Raw genomic sequence first — 20,849 nt, 5'->3', positions numbered from 1 at the left:
AGAGTTTCCAAGCATATTATTAGAGCTAGTTGTGTGCGTGTCTGTCTTTGCCTAGATGATATTTTCTGTAACTGCAAAGGCCAGTTTTGTTTGTTTGTTTACTTACTTTGTGTGTGTGTGTGTGTGTGTGTGTGTGTGTGTGTGTGTGTAATATTTGCATCTCCCATAATACCTCTCGTGGAATTGTACCTCCTTTCAATTCATCAAAGCAAGGATATGTGGTCTTTAACAACTTTAATAACTTTTTGCTTTTTAAGGGAAATTAAGTCATTGGCAACTATTAGGCTTACATATAAATCTTTTTCTCAACCGAAGTAATATCACTGACACTGGGGATATGGAAATATGGGGAGAGTATCTGACCACCCCGGCGATGGGGTATCCTGGCATTTAGCGTGAGGCCAACCTCGTGCATTGCGTGGACACCCTCACACAAACATCCCCCAGCTCGCCCAAACCCCCTGCACTAGACGCTGATGAGAAAGTAGAGAAGATACGGATTGTTACACCGGGTGTTGTTGTTGTTGTGTTATATTTGTGAGTGGAAGACTTTATCTTCCTCTCTCTTCTCCGAGTATCAACAAATAATCTGGCTGGCTCGTTGGACAAATGACTTTCGAAAGTCATACCAAAATACCAAAACCCATTCCAGGAGGCACATTCTAAAGGTTATATGTTTGATCACTGAAGAAGTGTGTGCTCAATATGATCTTAATAAACAGATGAATAAAAGATTAAAGTTCATCACAAAACAAAACAACACTGCAGTGACTCACTGCAGTGTAAACGGTGAACCATGGTTACAACTAAACTTTGGGGAATGGTGCTTTGTTTTGTCTCCTTTAAACATGGAGTGTAGGTGGTGACTCCCAAAGTCAGCAGGACTTCAGTCTTCATCACAACTCATAATGGGCAGCAAAGAAAAAAATCAGATCCCATGATTCTGTTATTCTGTAGAGCAGACCGCTGGAGCATGAACTGAACTTCCCAATGCTTGGCAACAGGCCAGCTTCATAAAAGTGAATAGGAATACGGGTGAATATTTTCCTGATGCTAGAATAAAATGTTACACACAAGAAGCAGATTCAAATCCTTGATTTCCCCCTTTCAGCAAGAAATTACAGTTGGCAACTGCATTCTGAGCAGTCGCAGGGCTCAAATTATTGTGCTAAAATAATGAAACTGAACATGGTAGGTTTTGCCCTCTAAGTGCTCGGAGGCTAGGGTAGGATACCTTCCACAAATAAAAATGAAAAACTGACTCAGATTGTGTTACTGAAATGCTATGAGACTGTGGAAGAAGGCAGGGCTTGGGGTAGCTTCTGGAGAAGTGAGATTGATTTGCACTTTCTAGAAAATTCTTTGAGGAAAGAATAGGGCTTTAGGGTATGTATGAGGAGGTTTCTGTTGATGTAAAAGGAACAATTTGAGCAAAAGGAACAATTTGGAAGTACATTCACCACAGATATAACTCCAGGATCATAGGATTATATGCAAGGGAGGGTGTGAGGGGTCACTGAAAGTGAGTTTTGAATAGTTTACAAAGCTGAATATTGGAGGGGTTTTAAAAATGCCAGTCTTGACTTTTACTTTTTACTTGACTGTCTGGAGAGCTATTTACTTGACTCTTACTTACGTGACTTTAGTGACTAAATTTCTTACATTATTAATGCACTGAACCTTCATTCCTTCACACATTCAACACAGGAGCCCTAAACATTGTGTATTATATCCTTAAGTGAAAAATCAATCTAATTATATTATTTACCCAGAAAGAATACCTTACATTTTTCACTCCTGTCACTAAATAATCATCTGACTTTAATAAGATAAACTGAGTCCAAGAAAATAAAGAATTGATGTATATTAAATAAAATTTAACTGATGCCCCAGAGCTGATGTTTTCTCAATGTAACACATGTATGTGTCTGTTCATTTAGACAATTAGCATTTGCAAGACAAATGCCCAGATGCATATGTGACTACAGCATCTTCAAGTTTGACATAGATTTATTTTCATTTGAAGAAACGGTGTTGTGGGTCAGAGGAGTCATGTTTCTCCCTGCACTTAAAAGCAGTGTTTTCATCACTTCAATAGCATTCAGCAAAACGGCTTACATGACTGCAATGCCCTCATGAATGGTTTTTAGTAGAGATGTTAAGATAACTTATTTTTATAACATGTGACATTAATTCTAGCACTTTAGAGTCTGTGATTAGCCAATGGAATGACTATCTAGAGAGGAAAAACCAGTTGGAGCAGTGGATGGAATCAGTGGATCAAAAGGTAGAACATCCCTTGCAACCGCAGCCGGGTCTGAAAGAGAAGTTTTCCCTTCTGGACCACTTTCAGTCCGTCGTATCTGAGGCAGAAGATCACGCCGCAGTCCTGCAGCGACTCACCGCCAAGGCCAGGGAGCTCTACCAGAAGACTGAGGATGAGTCTTTCAAGGAAGCGGCTCAAGAGGAACTGAAAATCCAGTTTAATGATATAATGACCGTTTCCAAGGTTAGTGCTTTATAGTGAAGAAAAAAAACTTCAAGGTTCAGGTAAAGAATACACTATGGGTTGAATTACAGGAGAACTGGCTGCTCTGAAACTGTGTGTACCTTTAGTGAACAGGTATTACATAAAGGGTCATTTCTCACCAATGAACGCTCATGAATTTTTCTCTTTCTGCAATGTTGGGATTATTTTTTATTCTTTGGTTTTTCATCTTTTCTCCACTTAGAATGTTAATCAACCCACTTCTTTTCTTTGTAAGATTGCCTGAGACTCAATTGTCAGGGTTTAGAGTTCTTTTTCTTTTGCTGCCACTTACATTTGTTGTATTAAAGCAAGTCTAGTTACCTCCCAGATTTCAATCATGTACCAAGTATTTATTTCTCATTTTAGTAAAAACTGCATTTTCCTGTTCTCTAAGAAATAGACTCCTTCATGTAATATCAAGGTTTTCTCTCAGTTCTATCTCTGAATTATTACTTTCTTCCATGAGTTTTCTTTTGTGTATTTGTGAGAATGTTAAAGAAAGTAAGGGAGAAGTTTTTTCCCCCCCTTCTTGGTTTTCCTTTGGGGAACTATCTTTGTATTATTAACACTACAATTTTTAACATATGTGTTAGTTTATCTTAATTTTTATTTTGGTAGTGATTAAGAGCTATGACTTTTGAGTCAAAAAGACCTACATTTGAAATCTGACTTTGACCCTCTTTTGGATATATGACTTTGGGCCTGTTACTTAACCTCTGTAACCTCTGGAGGTCCCTTCCTATAATATAGTGTTAATAATAGTATCTACATCATATGGCTGTTGTGAGGATTAAATGAGCAAATGCATTTAAAGTGCTGAGCAGAATACTGTACACAAAGGCAACACAAATAATTGCCTGAATAACAAAAATAGTTATAGTAATAATAATTAAGTGGATTATTAGTGAGGGATGTTAGTCAACATTCATGAAGCATAGATTTTTATTCTAAGCTAAACTAAAAAAATACCTAAAGGAAAATGGTTGCTTCTTCAATGTCTTTCAGTCTAATTAAAATTTGATCTTTTCATTTAAAGGTATCAAACATAGAGAAAATTCAGGAATAAGAATGAAATCTTCTCAGATGATTAAGAGACCTGTTACCTTGTCTGATTTCAGATTCTCAATAATTACTATTGTTAAAGTACTCTTTTCTTTGGCTACTAGGAGAAAATGAGGAAAGTAGAAGAGATTGTGAAAGATCATCTCATGTATTTAGACGCAGTCCAGGAATTCACTGATTGGCTGCATTCAGCAAAGGAAGACCTTCATCGGTGGTCGGATATGTCTGGAGACTCATCAGCCACCCAGAAAAAATTATCTAAAATTAAGGTCAGAAAATGGACAGATTTTTATAACTTCATTCTTTCATCGGTTCTTGAGTATCACACACCTGTGATAAAGATTCTGTAGATAAGACTTTTTATTTAAAATGTTTTCTTCCTATTTTCCATTTGTTGGTATTTATTACCTTACCCTTAAGCAAGAGAAAAAAGGGAATTTAAAACACTTGACACTGGTGAGGAAAATAGAACATTGTCTGTAGATGCTTCTGTATGCAAATGTGCTGATTGCTATAGCATCAAAGCCGAACAAATATGCCCCAGACTAGTGGGCTGACAAAACCAGATCCTATTTTCTCGCACAGTGGAAGAAAAGCTTATGCAGTAAGTGGGTTAAACACATTTGAATAATAACTGGGAAATGCCATTCACTTGTTTTATTCTGCCTTCCTAGCCAATAGCACAACAACATAATGGAAGACAGTACTTTAAAGGGCATTAAAACTATCACCTAGTTACTGCTTATAAGAGCAACTTAAAAAACCGAAATTCATTGATCTGAGGGAGCTGGAACAAGTATATTTCTAGTTACTTGAATATTAAATGACAATAATTTCCCCTCTGTGGAAATAATAGATTTTAATCTGAAAACTAGGCAGTGATGAAATCCTCAGTTGTTTAGTTATAGATGAGGAAATGCTGGAATACGTAGTATAATTGTGATCAGGAATGTGATAGCTGGAAATCAGAACATAAAAATAATAGTTGATGATAACAATAATAACTATATTTTGAGGATTTACTTTTAAATGTTCGGAAGGTATTATCTTATTTAAATCTTACAGTGACCACATAGGTTTTAAACGAGATAATCACATAAAGCCGCTTCTTAAATTCTTATTACCTGTATGATCCCCTAGAATACTTTCATATATTCCTCACTAATATTTTGACTTATCCACCCATTCCTCCATCTATCCATTTATTCAGCCAGGGTTGTGCAATCCTCAAGGCACTTGCAGTGGAGGAGGGAATGATGATGCACAAAGTGATGTTTATAAAATAATACCTCAAATGTAACGATAGCTCATAAGACTTTTCAAGTTCAAGCTCTCGAATCAGACCCTGACGCTGCATCTTGTCTCTGCTGCTTTTCTAGCTGTGTCTTTGGGCAAGCCACTTGATGTCCTCAAGCCTCTTCCTTAGTTGGTAAAATAATAATAGCAGTAGTACCTGCTTCACAGAGTAGTTCTGAGGACTAAATTAGATCGTGCGCATAAAGCATTTAGCAACATAGAACACGATAAGAAAAGTGGATTTCGTAAATGAGTGATTTAATTGGCTATGGAGTGACAATGTGAGAAAAGTCAAAGGTGAAGGTCAGGACTTTACCTAGAGTCAGCAGAGCTGTCTCCACCTGAGGAAAACAAGTTCATGCAGAGGAGACGGGTTACAGAGGAAGGATGAGGTGTTCAGTGTTAACAGGTGGATTTGAACTGCCAGCTGGTGATGTCCAGGAGGTAGTTGAATGTTCAAGTCTGAATTTTAGATTAGGAAGCTGGATTGAAGACACCAGTTGGAATGATCAGCACACAGTTCGTAGTTGAAGCCACCAGAGTGAACGAAACCAAGACCTACATATAAAGCCAACAGAATGATGTGCACAGGACCAAAATCCAGGTGTTATCAATATTTAAGGGGCCTCAGAGGAGAATTTGAAAGGGAGAGGGAGAAAAGAGAGGAGAAATAATAATGAGAGCGGAAAGGACAGTGTGGTACCACCAGGGCCCCTGGTGGAGGAGGTGGTCACCATCACAGAGACATCAAGAAGGGGCCATTAAGAGGAGGACTAATGACAGGACTTCCCTGGTGGTCCAGTGGTTAAGACTCCGTGCTTCCGCTGCAGGGGGCATGGGTTCGATCCCTGGTTGGGGAACTAAGATCCCACATGCCACGCTGCCAAAAAAATTAAAAAGCAAAACATAAATAAAATTAAATTAAAATAAAAGAGGAGGACTAACGAATGCCTCTGAACTGGGCAGTTAGGCTGCTTGGCGATCACCGAGAGCCATTTCCACAGTCAGGTCAGGAGAGAAACTGGATGACATGGATTGGGGAGTGAAGAGTAGGGTGGAAGACCGGATAGCAAGGATGAACTCATGCTTTGAGATGTCGATATCAGAAAAGCAAGGAAATTCTTTTACAAAGGCTGCTTTCTGGGTTGCCAAATGCTCTTTTTCCGAAATGCTTTTATACAACACTTCAAAAAATATAGGAAATGTGGGAGAAGGAGCTGGCAGGAAGAAATTGGGGTTTGGGAAGGAGAATGTACAGCCTGACAGAGGTTGTCTATCAAAGTCCAGGTCAGGCCTGAGCGTAGGCTGCTGTGTGTGTGAGGAGGGACCTTGGAGAAAGTCAGGTAGCACCTCCTCTGTGCTTCAATGTCAACCCTCCTCACCCCCAGCAGTAACCAAGAACAGGCAACTTCAAAGCCAAACGTGTGTGTGTGTGAGGGTGTGTTATGTGCATATAATATGTTTTTACAGTTTAAATACAAGATGGGGAGATACATGAAAAAGTCATTTCAGAACACTTTTTTTTTTGCGGTACGCGGGCCTCTCACTGTTGTGGCCTCTCCTGTTGCGGAGCACAGGCTCCGCACGCACAGGCTCAGCAGCCATGGCTCACGGGCCCAGCCACTCCGCGGCATGTGGGATCTTCCCGGACCGGGGTACGAACCCGTGTTGCCTGCATTAGCAGGCGGACTCTCAACCACTGCGCCACCAGGGAAGCCCTCAGAACACTTTTAAACGATAATATCCTTCTTCAAAATCTGGATGAGTGGAATTAGTGATTGCAAATATTGAAATATTCCAAGGTCATGCAAAGAACACGGGGCTAATGCCTTAGAGAGTATTTTGGGAAACTGATTTTTGATAGTAGATACCCTCCGAACTCACAGAGGAAATTCGAAATCACTCACAGAGGAAAATTATAAGTATTTAAATCCAATAGTTATACCTAGCTCTTTTCAAAAAGTTATTTTCTTCATCAAATCACTACTTACCACATGCATTGATAAACAAAAAAGATTTTTAGCATCCTACTGCCGAGAAAAGGGTGACGAATGTGTATATAAATGCTAAATGTGCATAAGGATTTCATGAGATTGTACTTTGGACTGCTATATAAATACTTTCAAATGATCTATACTAAAATGTGGCTCTCGTATATACTTGTGAGAAGATATATTTATTTCAAGCTAATCTAATGAAATGTGAACTATATTATATAGATTAGCTAAGATATAGTTGTGTTTCACATAATTTGTTAAACAGGCTTCATACTTAATACCCCTCTTTTTCCTATACTTGTTAATTTGTAATTGATTTTCTTCTGGAAGTTTTTTTTCCCTAATAATCAGCTTTTCCTTCTATTTAATCCAGGAACAAAGTCATAATTTTGTATTAATACTAACAAAATCCTGGCTTTAGCCTTAAATATGTAAATATATAAACATCCACACAGATTCTGTAAAAGAATCTATCCTCAGAAAGAAATGCCACTATTTAACCTAATCAACAATTCATATTTTAATTTTATCTTGTTATCTTTTAGAGTATTTTGTGCTTTAAGCCTAAAAGTTACAGTTAAACTGTTAAATTTCTAGTGAGGTTTTTCAAAGTAAAAATAAGAGTAATAAATGAATGCTGTCTAAAGGTTACTTTGAACTTTTGAATAAGTATGTCTGTGAATTATTTATTTTAGTTACTATAACAGTGTTTACTTAACGTTCGGAAGTATTTGAAATCGAGTTGGGCTTATTCTTTTATTGTGATGGCTTAGCTTGATTCCTAGTGGAACGGAAGTGTGGTTTGAGCCACCGTCTCGGGGAAGAAAATGGAAATGGGGTAGAGACATGAGCAGAGCACAGTTCTTCTGCAGTCCTCGTTCACTTGTCTTGACGTCAACTTAGGGAAAAGTAGGATTCACACATTTACAGGAGCAATATTTAAATATTTACAGGCAAATATTTAAATCACTAACAAGATAGTTTCACATATTCAAACAATGCCTGATTTCAGGGTCCCTCTTTAGTCTGTTTCAGGATGTTGTGGCTTCCTCAACTCATTTGGCCACAAACCTTGGCACTCCCAATGATAATTCTCTGCTATTATGACTTAGGAGAAGGGGGATGAATTGATTCCGGTTCCTTGCAGCACACTCGCTAAAACTCCCTAGCAGGACAGGGTCCCCCTCTGTACACATTTGGAAACTTGCAGCCCAAGTGACTCAGAGCCTTCTCGGTTGCCATGGTGATATTCCATTACAGGAGCTGTTGGATTCCAGAGAGATTGGTGTAAGCCGCCTAAGCAGAGTGGAGTCGCTGGCCCCTGCAGTGAAACAGAACACAAGTGCCAGTGGCTGTGAGCTCTTGGACACGGAGATGCAGGCCCTGCGTGCCGACTGGAAGCAGTGGGAAGACAGCGTTTTCCAAACTCAGACTAGCTTGGAGAACCTGGTTAGCCAAATGGCCCTTTCGGAGCAGGAGTTCTCAGGCCAAGTGGCTCAGCTGGAGGAGGCCCTGGGACAGTTCGGTGCCCTCCTGACAAGCTGGGCTCAGCAGTTAGCCCTCCTGGAAGGCAGGAACACAGATCAGGAGCTAGTGGAATGCTGGCAGAAGGGCCGGGTAAGTTGGCTTCCTGTTTTCTGCTTGTGGCTCTGCTCAAATTTTTGTTTGCCGCTCCTTGTTGCTAAAAAATCCTTGCTAACTAAGAACATGCAACGTTCACACTTGGAAAAATAAGTGTTTACCTAACTAAATTTGTAAAGCTGATCTGTTTCCTTTTCTCATAAATCAAACCGTTGTAAAAATACAGACATAAGGGAGAGGGAGTTTTTAGTCACCATAAGCAGCATTTACTGTAAGTGGAAATATTTTACTTTCATTCTTATGGTGTAAGAGTTTGTAATATTGTGTTCAGCCATTCAGTCTGAAAAAATGGCCTGTGGGCACAGGCATAAATAGACCGAGAGTCATAGCTGTTTTCCTGCCAGGGAATTATCTCTAACAATTAAATGATTGAATTTATGGCTTTGGAAGAAACGTTTGGTAATCTCCTAAAGCACAGCTAATAGTTTTCCCCCTGGTTAGCTCTCCTGTGTGGATTTGACAGCTGTGCTTGAATTAACCCGTTAACAGAGCTCCTGGTCACACTCACCAGTTGCCTTGTGGACTTTTTTCTTTTTTAAACTAATAGCTGCTCTTTCAGAATGTGAGGAAGGGAAGCATAAAAGGAAGAGTGAAGAATGGGCAGAAGCTTGAAGTCTTCTTTCTTTTACTGTTAAATAGTATCACGGAAAGCCTTTCGATATCTGCAGTTTTATAGTGCTCTGAATCGTGGATGTCCTTAAAAGGAAGTTTAGTATAAACGTCTCTGTTTCTATTTATGTTATGATCTTTTCAAAATAGCTTCAGCCAGTATTGTAGTAAGTCATGTAGTATTTCCAGCATTGTCTTGTTTTAAATCAAATATTTGAAATATAGCACACCACAAAATAAAACTTTATAATCATCTCTTTATACTATTTTATTTATAATGTTTCTAGGGTTTTTGTTTGTTTCTTTGTTTTTTCCTGATGCCTTTCCTATCCTTTAGGCTTAAGCCTTAGAATAAAGCACAGAAAACACTTCTGTACAACAGGGACAAGGAAGTTGGTAATTGTCCCATGTGATCAGTATTATTCACTCCGATATCACAAAAATCATTTATAATGTTTTTAGTTCTTTTTTGCTTCCCTTCCTTTCTCTTCCACTAGTATGAATGAAATTTTTAGAAAAGAAAGATTTGGTTGTGTTTAGATTACATTACTATTCTACCAAGTTTTCATTGATACTATTAGTGAAAATAATAGGTGAATCCTATAAGAAATGCACAGGATAATGCAAAAGTGAATATGGACTTTTAATTGTACTAGTAATTCAAAGCTGACAGCCCTCTGCTTAAACCTACTTCCATATTTGGCTCCAAAGTTCATACTTTTGATGACAGTACTACATTGCCTCCCAATATTCAGATTTTCTTGTCTTTCTAATAATGCTATTTTGGAGATAACATTATGCTGTACATCTTAAACTTATACAGTGCTGTGTGTCAATTATATCTCAATAAAATGGGGAGAAAAAATAAATGAAAAATAAAAACGGAGATAATAAATGTTCTTACCACAAAAAAAGAAATGGTAATTATGTGATGAGATGGAAGTGTGAGCTAATGCTGTGGTGGCAACCATTTTGCAACATACACATGTATCATGTCAACACATTATACACCTTAAATTTATCTACAACGTTGTATGTCAATTATATTTCAATAAAGCTAGGAAAACATTTTAATTAAAAAAAAAGAGAGATAATACTTCCATTACATATGAATACATAGGAAAAGTTTTACAAAATAATGGATTTGCCAGGGTTCTTTGGCATTGTTTTGCTGTAAGGCAGGGGTTGTCATTGTTGAAAATCATAATAATAGTCACAAACCTTCACAAGTGTTTACTTTCTCTTCTGCAATTAAGTGATGAGACTCAAGAAATCCTTTAAAAAACAAAAATGGACCATCATCTGTAAACTATATTAAATCATGTTGCAAAATATCTTGTTCACTCTGTTTGCAAAACTCATATTTTTTAATATCCACTAGGTTATTAGTGTTAGAAATTTAGCAATTTTAGTAACCTGTATAACCTTAAGAAAAAAATGCATTCTAGGACTTAACTGAAACAGAAGTATATGAGGTGATATGTACAAAATGAAAGACTCTGCTATAAAGCTTTAATCTATGATGAAGTTTAGAAAAAATGTTTAGTCAAAAGCTTTGGTCAAAAGCTTTGCACTTTTCATATCATCTAATTTATAAATGACCGCTTTGAATCTCTGGTTCTTTTTACTTTTTGGTATATGGTAAATTTCTTTAGTAGTTATAATGTCCTTCCTTAAATAAATGGTTCAATGTGGTGTAAATTAGTAGTTAGTATTTTAGTGTTTGGAGAGAAACTTTCTAGTTATTATTTGTGAATTTTATAGATAAAAATATTTTAGACTCCTCTCCGGCCCAGCCACTAAGCTAAGTAACGAATTTTAAAACCAAGAACAGCATCCCTCCTCTCAGAATCACAGTGTAGGTGGAAAGGCCAACAAACTCAAGACCACTGGGGACTGTGGATTGCGATGAGTGCCAACAAGTTGCTGTGCATCCTCGAAATAAGCCCCTAAGAGGTGGGACAGAGGGCGGAGAATCCTTAGAGGAGCTGTGATTTGAGCTGAGCCTTGAGATGTGATTACATATTGACCAGATGGGTGAGGTGGGAGCACGGCATCAAGATCCACAGTTACTGAGGAATTGAGAAAACACAGAAGAGACAACTAGAGAACAGGATTCACATTCAGAGAACACTGTGCCATTCTAGAGAGTAAATGGGGTCTGTGAGAGCTGAGAAGCAGAAGAAAAGAGATAACTGAACTGATTAAAAGAGTTAAGACATAGAATAGCCCAGCCCTCGTTTCTCTTGTATGGAATGAGAAGGGAAACGGGCAAGGCCAAGGTGATGCTTAGTTTTCTGATTCAGATCAGTGGGAGAACAGTGATGCCATTTTCTAGGATGAGGGATCCCGCACAGACCTACTTTGTTGAGAGGCACGGTTTTCCTGCAGATCTAGGCCAGGCCTTGATAAATATCTCTGAGAATAATAATAGTAACAGCAACAGCTATCTGGGTAGTTACTCAACTTCTTGCCTCTCCTCCTTAATTTTTTTTGTTTTTACCTTGGCGCTGCTATTATCCACATAGTCCCACTTAAATAACCTGCTGTCTTTACTAATTAGGCTCCTGGTGTGCCAGGAATTGTGCTAAGTATTTGACGCTGGTGATCTCATTGGCTTCTTGTGACAAGCTATAAGGAGAAAGCTCTGGTTGCAGAGCACCTTGTGTAGCTCAGTAGACCGTGGCCCTGATTTCAGAGGTGCACTTGTCAAATCCCAGCACTTTATTTTGGATTAAGTACTCACAATACTGTGATTATTCACGTCTCTCTCTCTCATTTGTTAAACTGTGAGCTCCACATGCCAGACATTGAGCAAATACTTGATGACTGTATGAATGAAACTAGGAAATGAATAAATTACTAGTTAAATGAGACCTCTGGAATGTAAGAAATTCTTAATATGAAAGTTAACCCTACAAACGACATAAAACCAGTTGCCTTATGTATTTTTTAATCCCAAATAAGTATTGCTTTTTTTTGAAATGATTTCTCTTCACCTTCACCTCACGCCAACAATATTCATACACATCTTCCAATGGCCTAGGCAGACTGGTATTTTTTGTTTTTTTTTTTTTAAACAATTTAGGCTGTTTTTGCTTTTCTTTTTCTTGTCCCACTTTAAGTTACTTGACCACTTGATCGTTTGACTACCCGGTAACGTTGGATGCTCAAGTGGTTATCCATGCCTTGAACAGGATGCAGATTAACCGAGCGCCGTTATATGCCTTGGGGAGTCCTGAAAATAGGTCTCATTTCTTTACTGAATCTACTGTGTTGGGTTTTCCCTCACTAATAATTTATTATGTGATTTATGCATGTATAGTATGAGGATGTGGAAATTACCCAGATTAAATGCTTGTTCCTCTGTCTTGTTATTTCCTAATAGGAGATACTGGATACTCTACAAAAAGCAGAGCCTCAGACAGAGGATCTCAAGTCTCAGCTGAATGAACTTTGTCGTTTTTCCAGAGACCTGAGTACATACAGCAGAAAAGTTTCTGGCTTGATTAAAGAATATAATTGGTGAGCGTGAACCTTACTGATATTCAAAATATTTTCACACAAATAAGAAGCCAGAGGTTTGTTTATTTTAAGTTGTGAGTTCAGTAATAATATAAATTAATTAATCTTAAATACATTACGAAATGGTGTGAGGACATACTCAGGACTGTTGACTCTGTTGAACATTATTTTAATCTACTTTATCATTTCTTTTCCTCCCATTAAATGATTCAAATCATGGTTTTAGTCTTTGTTTGCAAGCATCCAAGGGCTGTCAGAATAAAGAACAGATTTTACAGCAGAGGTTTCGAAGAGCCTTCAAGGATTTCCAGCAGTGGTTGGTTCATGCAAAGATCACTACAGCTAAATGTTTTGATATACCTCAAAATATTAGTGAAGTTTCAGCAAGTCTTCAGAAAATACAGGTGAGAGTGTGATCAATTAATTCTAATAATGGTGATGGGAATTCCCTGGGCGTCCAGTGGTTAGGACTCCCCGCTTCCACTGGAGGGGGCACGGGTTCAGTCCCTGGTCAGGGAGCTAAGATCCCACAAGCCTTGCAGCCAAAAAAAAAAAAACTATCCAATAATGGTGCTTAAGTGGTTTAAAAAGGTGCCTCTAGGGCTTCCCTGGTGGCGCAGTGGTTGAGAGTCCGCCTGCCGATGCAGGGAACACAGGTTCGTGCCCCGGTCCGGGAAGATCCCACATGCTGCGGAGCGGCTGGGCCCGTGAGCCATGGCCGCTGAGCCTGCGCGTCCGGAGCCTGTGCTCCACAACGGGAGAGGCCGCAACAGTGAGAGGCCTGCGTACCGCAAAAAATAAAAAATAAAAAAATAAATAAAAATGTGACTCTAGATCTTTATAAGCATATTAAAGTTTGGCTTAAGAAACTCAAATTTCAGGTAAATCCCTGCTTGAAACAATTGATGTGTATGTGAAAAGAAACTAGTCCATTGATCTAAATGTACGCTATTTTTATATATTAGTAGGGATTTAGGAAATAATAAAAGCTCTCTGTGTGTGACAAGCATCGTGATTGAGCATTCTAGGCAGATTTTCTCAGTAATTTTCACAATAACCACATCAGTTACATAAGATTATTATTAGATATGATACATGCATAATACAATAATACATAAAGTATCATTGTACAAATAGGGTAAGAGAACCTTAGTCATTTAATATATACAACAAAAATTGTTTATTTCTTTTCTTTGGTTATATTGAGAAATAAGTAGTAAATTCAATGGATAAAGCATGTTATTATGCCTAATCTCTTACCTTTTTCTTTATAGGAATTTTTGTCGGAAAGTGAAAATGGACAGCACAAGCTAAACATGATGCTTTCTAAAGGAGGACTTTTGAGTACTCTATTGACCAAAGAGAAAGCTAGTGGCATCCAGGCTAAAATTGCAACTGCAAAAGAAGATTGGAAACACTTTCATTCAAATCTCCACCAGAAAGTATCTGCCCTAGAGGTACACTGTAGCCAACCACGTGGATGTGTTCCGTGCTGTTTGTTGTAGTTGTTGCCATTGTAGTTACAATACAGCGTATTGTATTCCATACCTCCAAATACTCTTGTTCATGATTTTGGTCATCCCTCTCTGAATATTAATAGATACCTGAATGACTCTAAAAAACAGCTCAGTGTTGCAGTGTGAACCTCACTAAGGAATTTGATAGCTTCTTGCATGGTGGGGGCAGTTATCACAGGCTTGCCCATGCACCATCCCACCAGGAACAACTGATCTTACTTTTAGGCAATATCACTTATTTTTTCATTTGAAATCCCTCAATTTAAGAAGTTGTCCTAAGAGAATTGAACAGAAATATCCACGTAAGGCAATGCTATGGCTGAGGTGGTGTAACTAATGCACGTATCAGGTAGTAGGTTTTTGGAGCTCAGTATGCAAAGAGACAATGGTTATTTTATTTTATGCAGAGACAACGTAAATTGAATTTATTATAATCATAACATAATTTCTGCCACAGTGCAATTATATTTTTCTTGTGATCGTCTGTTTTGTGTGCCAACTCTTCTCTTAGAGTAAAATTGTGAGGCACGGAGAGTATTCTTTTCCCTTTTAAAACAACACTTCCTAGCAGAATAGAGCCTTAATTTAATTATGGCCATAATTAATGCAGGCCATAATTGGATGTGCAGGGCCAGGGTGTCATGAGTGTCAACTATGAATGGGGGACTTTGAGGGGTTTGACATTCACGTAAGATTTTGTGGGAAAAGCAACAAAGATAAGACCGGGGTTGACGATTAGGACCAGATAGTGGGATGTCTTGCATACTAAGCAATTTGACCTTGACTCTTGGCCAGAATTCCTTATCTGAACCCCAGAACAGGATTTATTTTCTCAGTTTTCACAAGGTTGGAACGTAACCCATACCATTCTAGGTACATAGAAGAGAGATTAATTCATTACATACAATGGATACTTTAGGATACTAGGGCTTAATGCTAGGGTTGACAAAGGCTGAGTGAGGAACCTACTGATCTTTAAGCTGGAGATAAACATGTCAACTCTCTGGCTCCAGTGTAGACCAAAATGGCGAATAATAAGTAGCCGGAAAACCAGGGAAAGCTTTTCATAATGGTCCAGATGAGAGAGAGACAAGAGCCTGAATTCAAGAAATGATAAGGGATGGAGCTTTATCTCTAAAAGAAAACATAACAGGATTTGGTAAAGAATTCAATGAGGGGCCCAGGGAAGGAGAAGTTAAGTTTAAGTCTTTGGTTTCTAGTTCAGAAGATGGCATGAATGGTGATGCCATGAACTGAGACATGAATATGACAGAGAAAGTAGTTTGGGAAGGGATAGAAAAGTTAATTCAATGTAATATATGTTAAATTTTATGGGCCTGCAATATACTCAGCAGGTAATGGCCAGGAAAGTAGCAGTGAAGGTGAGTTCAGAGTTCAAGAGAGAGGGTAGAGCTGTCAAAACAGTGAGTGAATATTTACCAGTCACTGTTGAAGACACTTAACATACATTAATGTGTTTAATCCTCATAACCATTCTCTGAGGTAGAGACTCTTCTTATTTCTATTTTATGGTTGAGGAAATTAAGGCAAAAGGTGCTTAAATAATCTACCAAGTTCTCACAGCTAGTAAGTGTTGAAGCCAAGGTGTAGACCCAGGCACTCTGACCTGAAGTGTTGTATGAATACAGTTCTGTAAATGGAAGGCTTTAAGGCTTTGTAGGTGGTCACTGAAGCCATTGTGAAGGAATGATTATGCAGAGGGAACATTTGGTGGGAGGCCTATGCACCCCAAGGATAGGAAGCATATGAGGAACATTAGGAATTGTTTGACTTAGTATCAAGCTGTCTTTATTCCTGTGCCCCAGGCCCTTTGCTCAGGCCCTCTGACTTCACTCCTTGGATGAGGAACCCAAACTCTTTACATGAGATCTCTGAGCCCCTACTGCTCAGTCCCGTGTCTTTGTAGCGCTAATTCCTGATCATGGTCCCCAGTTTTTCCTTTAGTGGCCCCATGAGACTCCAGTGGCACGAAAATGGAAACACCTTGAATTTATAAATTTATTTAATTATTCAACAAATATTTGTTGAACGTCTTCCATTTGCCAAGGACTATTTCAAGCTCTGGAGATACAGCAAAGAATAAAACAGAATAGAACTCCCGCCCTCATGAAGCTTAAATTTTAGTAGAATACTCCAGGAGTTATCCTGGTATCTTACATTTGTGAAGCACTTTTAATTTTCCAAAACATTCCCAGCTACCATCTCCCTAAGAGGGGACTGTGGCAGCATGACTGTCCCCACATTGTAGGCACCGGATCGGATACGTATGGAACCTTGAGCCATTCTCCCAGGCTCCTGCAGTTCTTGCCACATAGATTTTTAAGCTAACCTTTGTGGATTTGCTCTTTGACAATTCTACGCAAAGCTCTGATTTAAATTTAAATTTAAAATCCTTTAGCGGGTTCACATGGTAACAAATTTCAAATTCACTTCAATCTAGCGTTTTTATAAATAATAGAGTGTAGATATAAACACCTTGGCTAAGGTGAAATGGTACCATATAAAACTTTATCAAATACATATGACGGCTACAAATTATCAGTGAAAGTGGTGACAGCATTCTTATGTAGTGGACACACAATACTATTTCTTGTTTCTTGTATCTTTATAAATCAGAATAAGCAAATTGTTTATTAAAAACATAATAAGCATATCAACCATATGCTATTTCTTGTTTCACCATTAATCAAAATCAACAAAATGTTTGTGAGGACTTATTTATATTCCTGCAAGGTGACCATCATGATGTGTCCCAGGAAGTGTCAGACACAGCCCTCCCCTCTTGGAGTTCGTAATCTACTTGCAGGCAGGCTCGCTGGCATGAGATGAAAACTCACAATTCAGCCCAGTCCATGATAAAGGATGCAGTGACTGGTGTAAACAACAAATGTGACAGAGGCTGAGAAGGGGGCGTGTATGAACTCTGAGGTGGGCTGGATAATGAGGGAAACATTCATTTATTAAAAAGTAGAACTTAAAAACCTCTAAAGGGTTGTTCACAAATTAGCCTGGTACCAAGGTGAAGGATAGAAAGTTCCAGACATTGGGGACAGGAAAAGAAGGGGAGATGGGTGGGGAGGTCAGGTTGGGGTGGGCTTTGAATGCCAAGTGAAGACTCTGGACTTGCTATTAACGTTTGTTTTTGTTTTTTTTTTTGGTCCCTAACACTATCCAAAACCTCATAGAATCTGAAGATCCAGATGAAGGACTTTGAAGTCAGTGCTGAGCCTGTACAGGACTGGCTGAGTAAAACCGAGAAGATGGTGCATGAAAGTAGCAATCGCCTGTACGATCTGCCGGCCAAGAGGCGGGAACAGCAGAAGCTGCAGGTGATCAGCCCCTCAGCCCCCCGCCCCCAGCTACCATGCATTCAGATCAGAGGCACGCGAGCGCCCTGGAGTTAGATTTTGCCGTCCTGAGCTAGAGTGCACCCGTCCCCAGTTTCAGATGTCCTGTCTTCCAGCTATCCTTGGAGGTGTGATTTGTCCCGTCCTGTAGTCCACGCTGTGTGTAGCTTGGAAATAATACCGCGCCTTCGGGGCACACCTATCGCTCGCCCGTGTTTGTTTCCTCGGTCTCGGGGCCGAAGCTTTGTCTGCGATGTGCTCTTCCCCAGCCTCTTAATAGCGACTTGCTTGTGCTTTTCAGTCTGTCCTTGAGGAAATAAACTGCTACGAGCCTCAGCTCCACAGGCTGAAAGAGAAAGCTCAGCAGCTGTGGGAGGGCCACGCGGCCAGCAGGAGCTTTACGCACCGAGCGTCACAGCTGTCTTCTCAGTATCTAGCTCTAAGCAATTTCACAAAGGTAACGCCTGCCGCGTGCTGTGTGTGAGCGTGGGGCGCCGGGGCAGGGCCGAGGCGTGTAAGTGCTCTCCCTAGCCTTGCAAGCCCAGCCAGACATTTGTGCTGCATCATCTCAACATGCTTGTCTGAAAAGAGCAAAGCAGGTTTCAAACATCGAAGAGACTTCCCATCTCTATGATTGCACAAAATATTCCCTTTAATCCTGAAGAGGTATGTTCCCCAGAGCTTTTATCTGGAAGACTCAAAGCATAAACATAAGGCAGAATTCAGAGTATTGTGTCTAAAGATAACGCAGATTAAATTACTTTAGGAAAACAGGAATTCAGAGCAGTTTAAATTTACTTCGTGGGCTACATAGAGTGAGTGGGGGATCGTGTTTTCCATTTGTCTCAATTCTTTATATTCATTGCATAGTAGTCAAAGATGTATTGATTGAGAGTTTCAGCTCAGATTCTAGAGCAGAGCTCAGAATTGACAATGATTCCTATAACTGATTAAAGCGCTTTTCTAACAGCTTAGAAAAAAAGTAAATGGAATCCCACAGTGACCTCACTTAGAGCATTCAGCAGACCCATCGTGAACTTTGTTGGGCGGCCTACCCTGAGCTTTATGGCCTTGTAACATTTGTTCCCTATATTTCCCTTTTGTATTTCAGATCTGAGAATGTAGGGAACCTGCTGTAACTGGGCTTTGCCTGTTTTAGTGTGGGCTCACTCCTGGCCTGCTGTTTTTATCCCCAATAAAACATCATTGAGACAGCCAAATAGTATAGGTGCTGGAGTAAAAGAGTCTGTGGTTACACCAATGTTTTTTACTTTTTTTGTCTTTAGAAAATCTGGCACATATCTGAAATTAGAATAAATTAAGGCCATCTTTCTATTCCTTTGTATTTCTTTAGATACCAAAAAATCAATAGATACTCAAAGGCTTTAAGAGCTGACAGTTATGTTCATAAAATCTTCACTGTTGGATAGAAGCTTTAATAACTAAAACCACATTTACGGTCCCAATTTAGGGATATTACAGAATCTCAGACAATTGTTTTTTTAGAACTGGCTACAATGTAGGTCATGTGGGTATGTGGTATCAGTTGAACCAAATGTGATCATGTGAGAGCAGAAATTACTTCAGTGGGCTTCCCAGACAAGGTGTGAGGAAGACATTAATGAAATTTCTGAAAAATATCCCAATTGTCGTAAAGAAGAGTAGCGAGTAAGCTGAGGGACACTAAACTGTCATTGTAATCTTTCTGCTTCTTGACCCAATTATTCTCATATTTCTACTCTTCTTAGAAAGCTATTTCACATCTCATAGATTCATACAGCCTTGCGTCGTATCTGTGAGCCTATGGACCTATGGCTGATGGCAGTTATTTGGAACAAAGGGTTAGCTTTACAATCTGAGTAGCTTCAGGGTGTGGAGTCTCTGTGGAAGGGACCGCTGGAAAACGATTTCTGTCATTTCCAGGAGAAAGTGTCAAGACTGGACAGAATTGTTGCAGAACACAATCAGTTCTCCCTCGGGATTAAAGACCTGCAGGACTGGATGACAGATGCGGTCCACATGCTGGACTCTTACTGCCACCCGACCTCTGACAAGAGCGTGCTGGACAGCAGGATGCTCAAGCTTGAGGTGTGCCTTTTACCAGAAATGTCTCTCATTTACAGAATTTGTTTTTCTCAAAAGTTCTCGAGTCTCTGTCTGATACGATAATGTCACACTGTGTCCATGAGAAATCCAAGAATGCTCCGTGGATATGATCCTGTTTGCATAGGGAGGCTTTGCCTAAGCACTCCTGAATCGATTGAGCTCAGATATACTCAGTCATAAATACTTTACAAAAATTAAAATAAAATAAGGACATTTCCTGGCAGTCCAGTGGTTAGGACTCTGTGCTTTCACTGCTGAGGGCGTGGGTTCAATCCCTGGTTGGGGGAATAAGGTCCTGCAAGCCGCATGGCGTGGCCAAAAAAAAATAAAATTTTTTAAAAAAAACATTTTAAATAAAAAATAACAACCCCAAAATGGTTACTTGCTTGATATAGCCAGTTAAGAGGCTAGTTTCAAGTTACATCACAGGCACATTTATTCTGAGAAATCCTTGGTTGAAACATTTTATCGGGCAAAACCTTTCCCATCTTGTTCAACTCGCTTGCCTGCCTGTATCAGTTAGTCCGTTCTTCTCCCATCACAAGATATTAGTTCTGTGTTAGTTTACGTTTGTGATAAAGCAATCATTCTGCATTCATTCACCTGTCATTTATACACTGGGTGTCTTCTGGGAGACTGGCATTGTGCCTTGATACCAAAGATTCAAAAATGAATAAAATACGGTCATTGCCCTCAAGGATTTCATTGTCTGAGGCTGGAGGCTGAAACACAGAAGACAGTAATAATAATTACGGCGCTATGGACACACAGAGGAGCGGAGCTGGGCAAGGGGCATCGGGTTGAGAGTTGAGGCAGGTTTCTCAGAAAGCCTGATACCTCAGCGGAGATTTCAGAGTGGAACCAAAAGAGCAAAAGCTGAAGAAAGCCGACAGCGTGGTATGTGAGTCGTTACTAGCAGTTCTTTCCTGCTGCAGCAGAAGCCGATGGCCGTGACTGGCCGAAACTGAATCTGGAGAGGTTGCAAGGTCCAGATGAGAGAGAGAGATGAAACTTTACCTTTCAGGTGATAAACACCAGTTTTATAACTTTGAATTCAAAGATCCTTCTTATATAGAAAAAGAAGAGTGCTTGTGAAGAACTTGAAATATATAAATTAATATATAATATGAATTAAGCTATTTCTTTCAGTTTGTTGTGTGAGAGACCTTAACCTTTATAGAGCTCTTCATCCAGTGAC

General features: G+C 39.3%; 1 protein-coding gene across 1 annotated transcript in view; it reads left to right on the top strand.

Annotated features, from left to right (window-relative positions):
* SYNE1 (spectrin repeat containing nuclear envelope protein 1) overlaps positions 1-20,849 on the top strand; it is a 457,027-nt gene that overhangs the window by 209,374 nt on the left and 226,804 nt on the right. Inside the window, exons 51-59 of the mRNA XM_073789748.1 lie at positions 2,200-2,509; positions 3,697-3,861; positions 8,146-8,502; positions 12,524-12,660; positions 12,887-13,064; positions 13,935-14,117; positions 17,384-17,527; positions 17,847-18,002; positions 19,469-19,633. Coding sequence (XP_073645849.1) covers positions 2,200-2,509; positions 3,697-3,861; positions 8,146-8,502; positions 12,524-12,660; positions 12,887-13,064; positions 13,935-14,117; positions 17,384-17,527; positions 17,847-18,002; positions 19,469-19,633 — 1,795 coding nt within the window. The remainder of the gene's footprint in view (positions 1-2,199; positions 2,510-3,696; positions 3,862-8,145; positions 8,503-12,523; positions 12,661-12,886; positions 13,065-13,934; positions 14,118-17,383; positions 17,528-17,846; positions 18,003-19,468; positions 19,634-20,849) is intronic.

This window comes from Tursiops truncatus, chromosome 12 (assembly GCF_011762595.2).
Source record: "Tursiops truncatus isolate mTurTru1 chromosome 12, mTurTru1.mat.Y, whole genome shotgun sequence".
Taxonomy (NCBI): domain Eukaryota; kingdom Metazoa; phylum Chordata; class Mammalia; order Artiodactyla; family Delphinidae; genus Tursiops; species Tursiops truncatus.
This window is presented reverse-complemented; position numbering and strand designations above follow the sequence as displayed.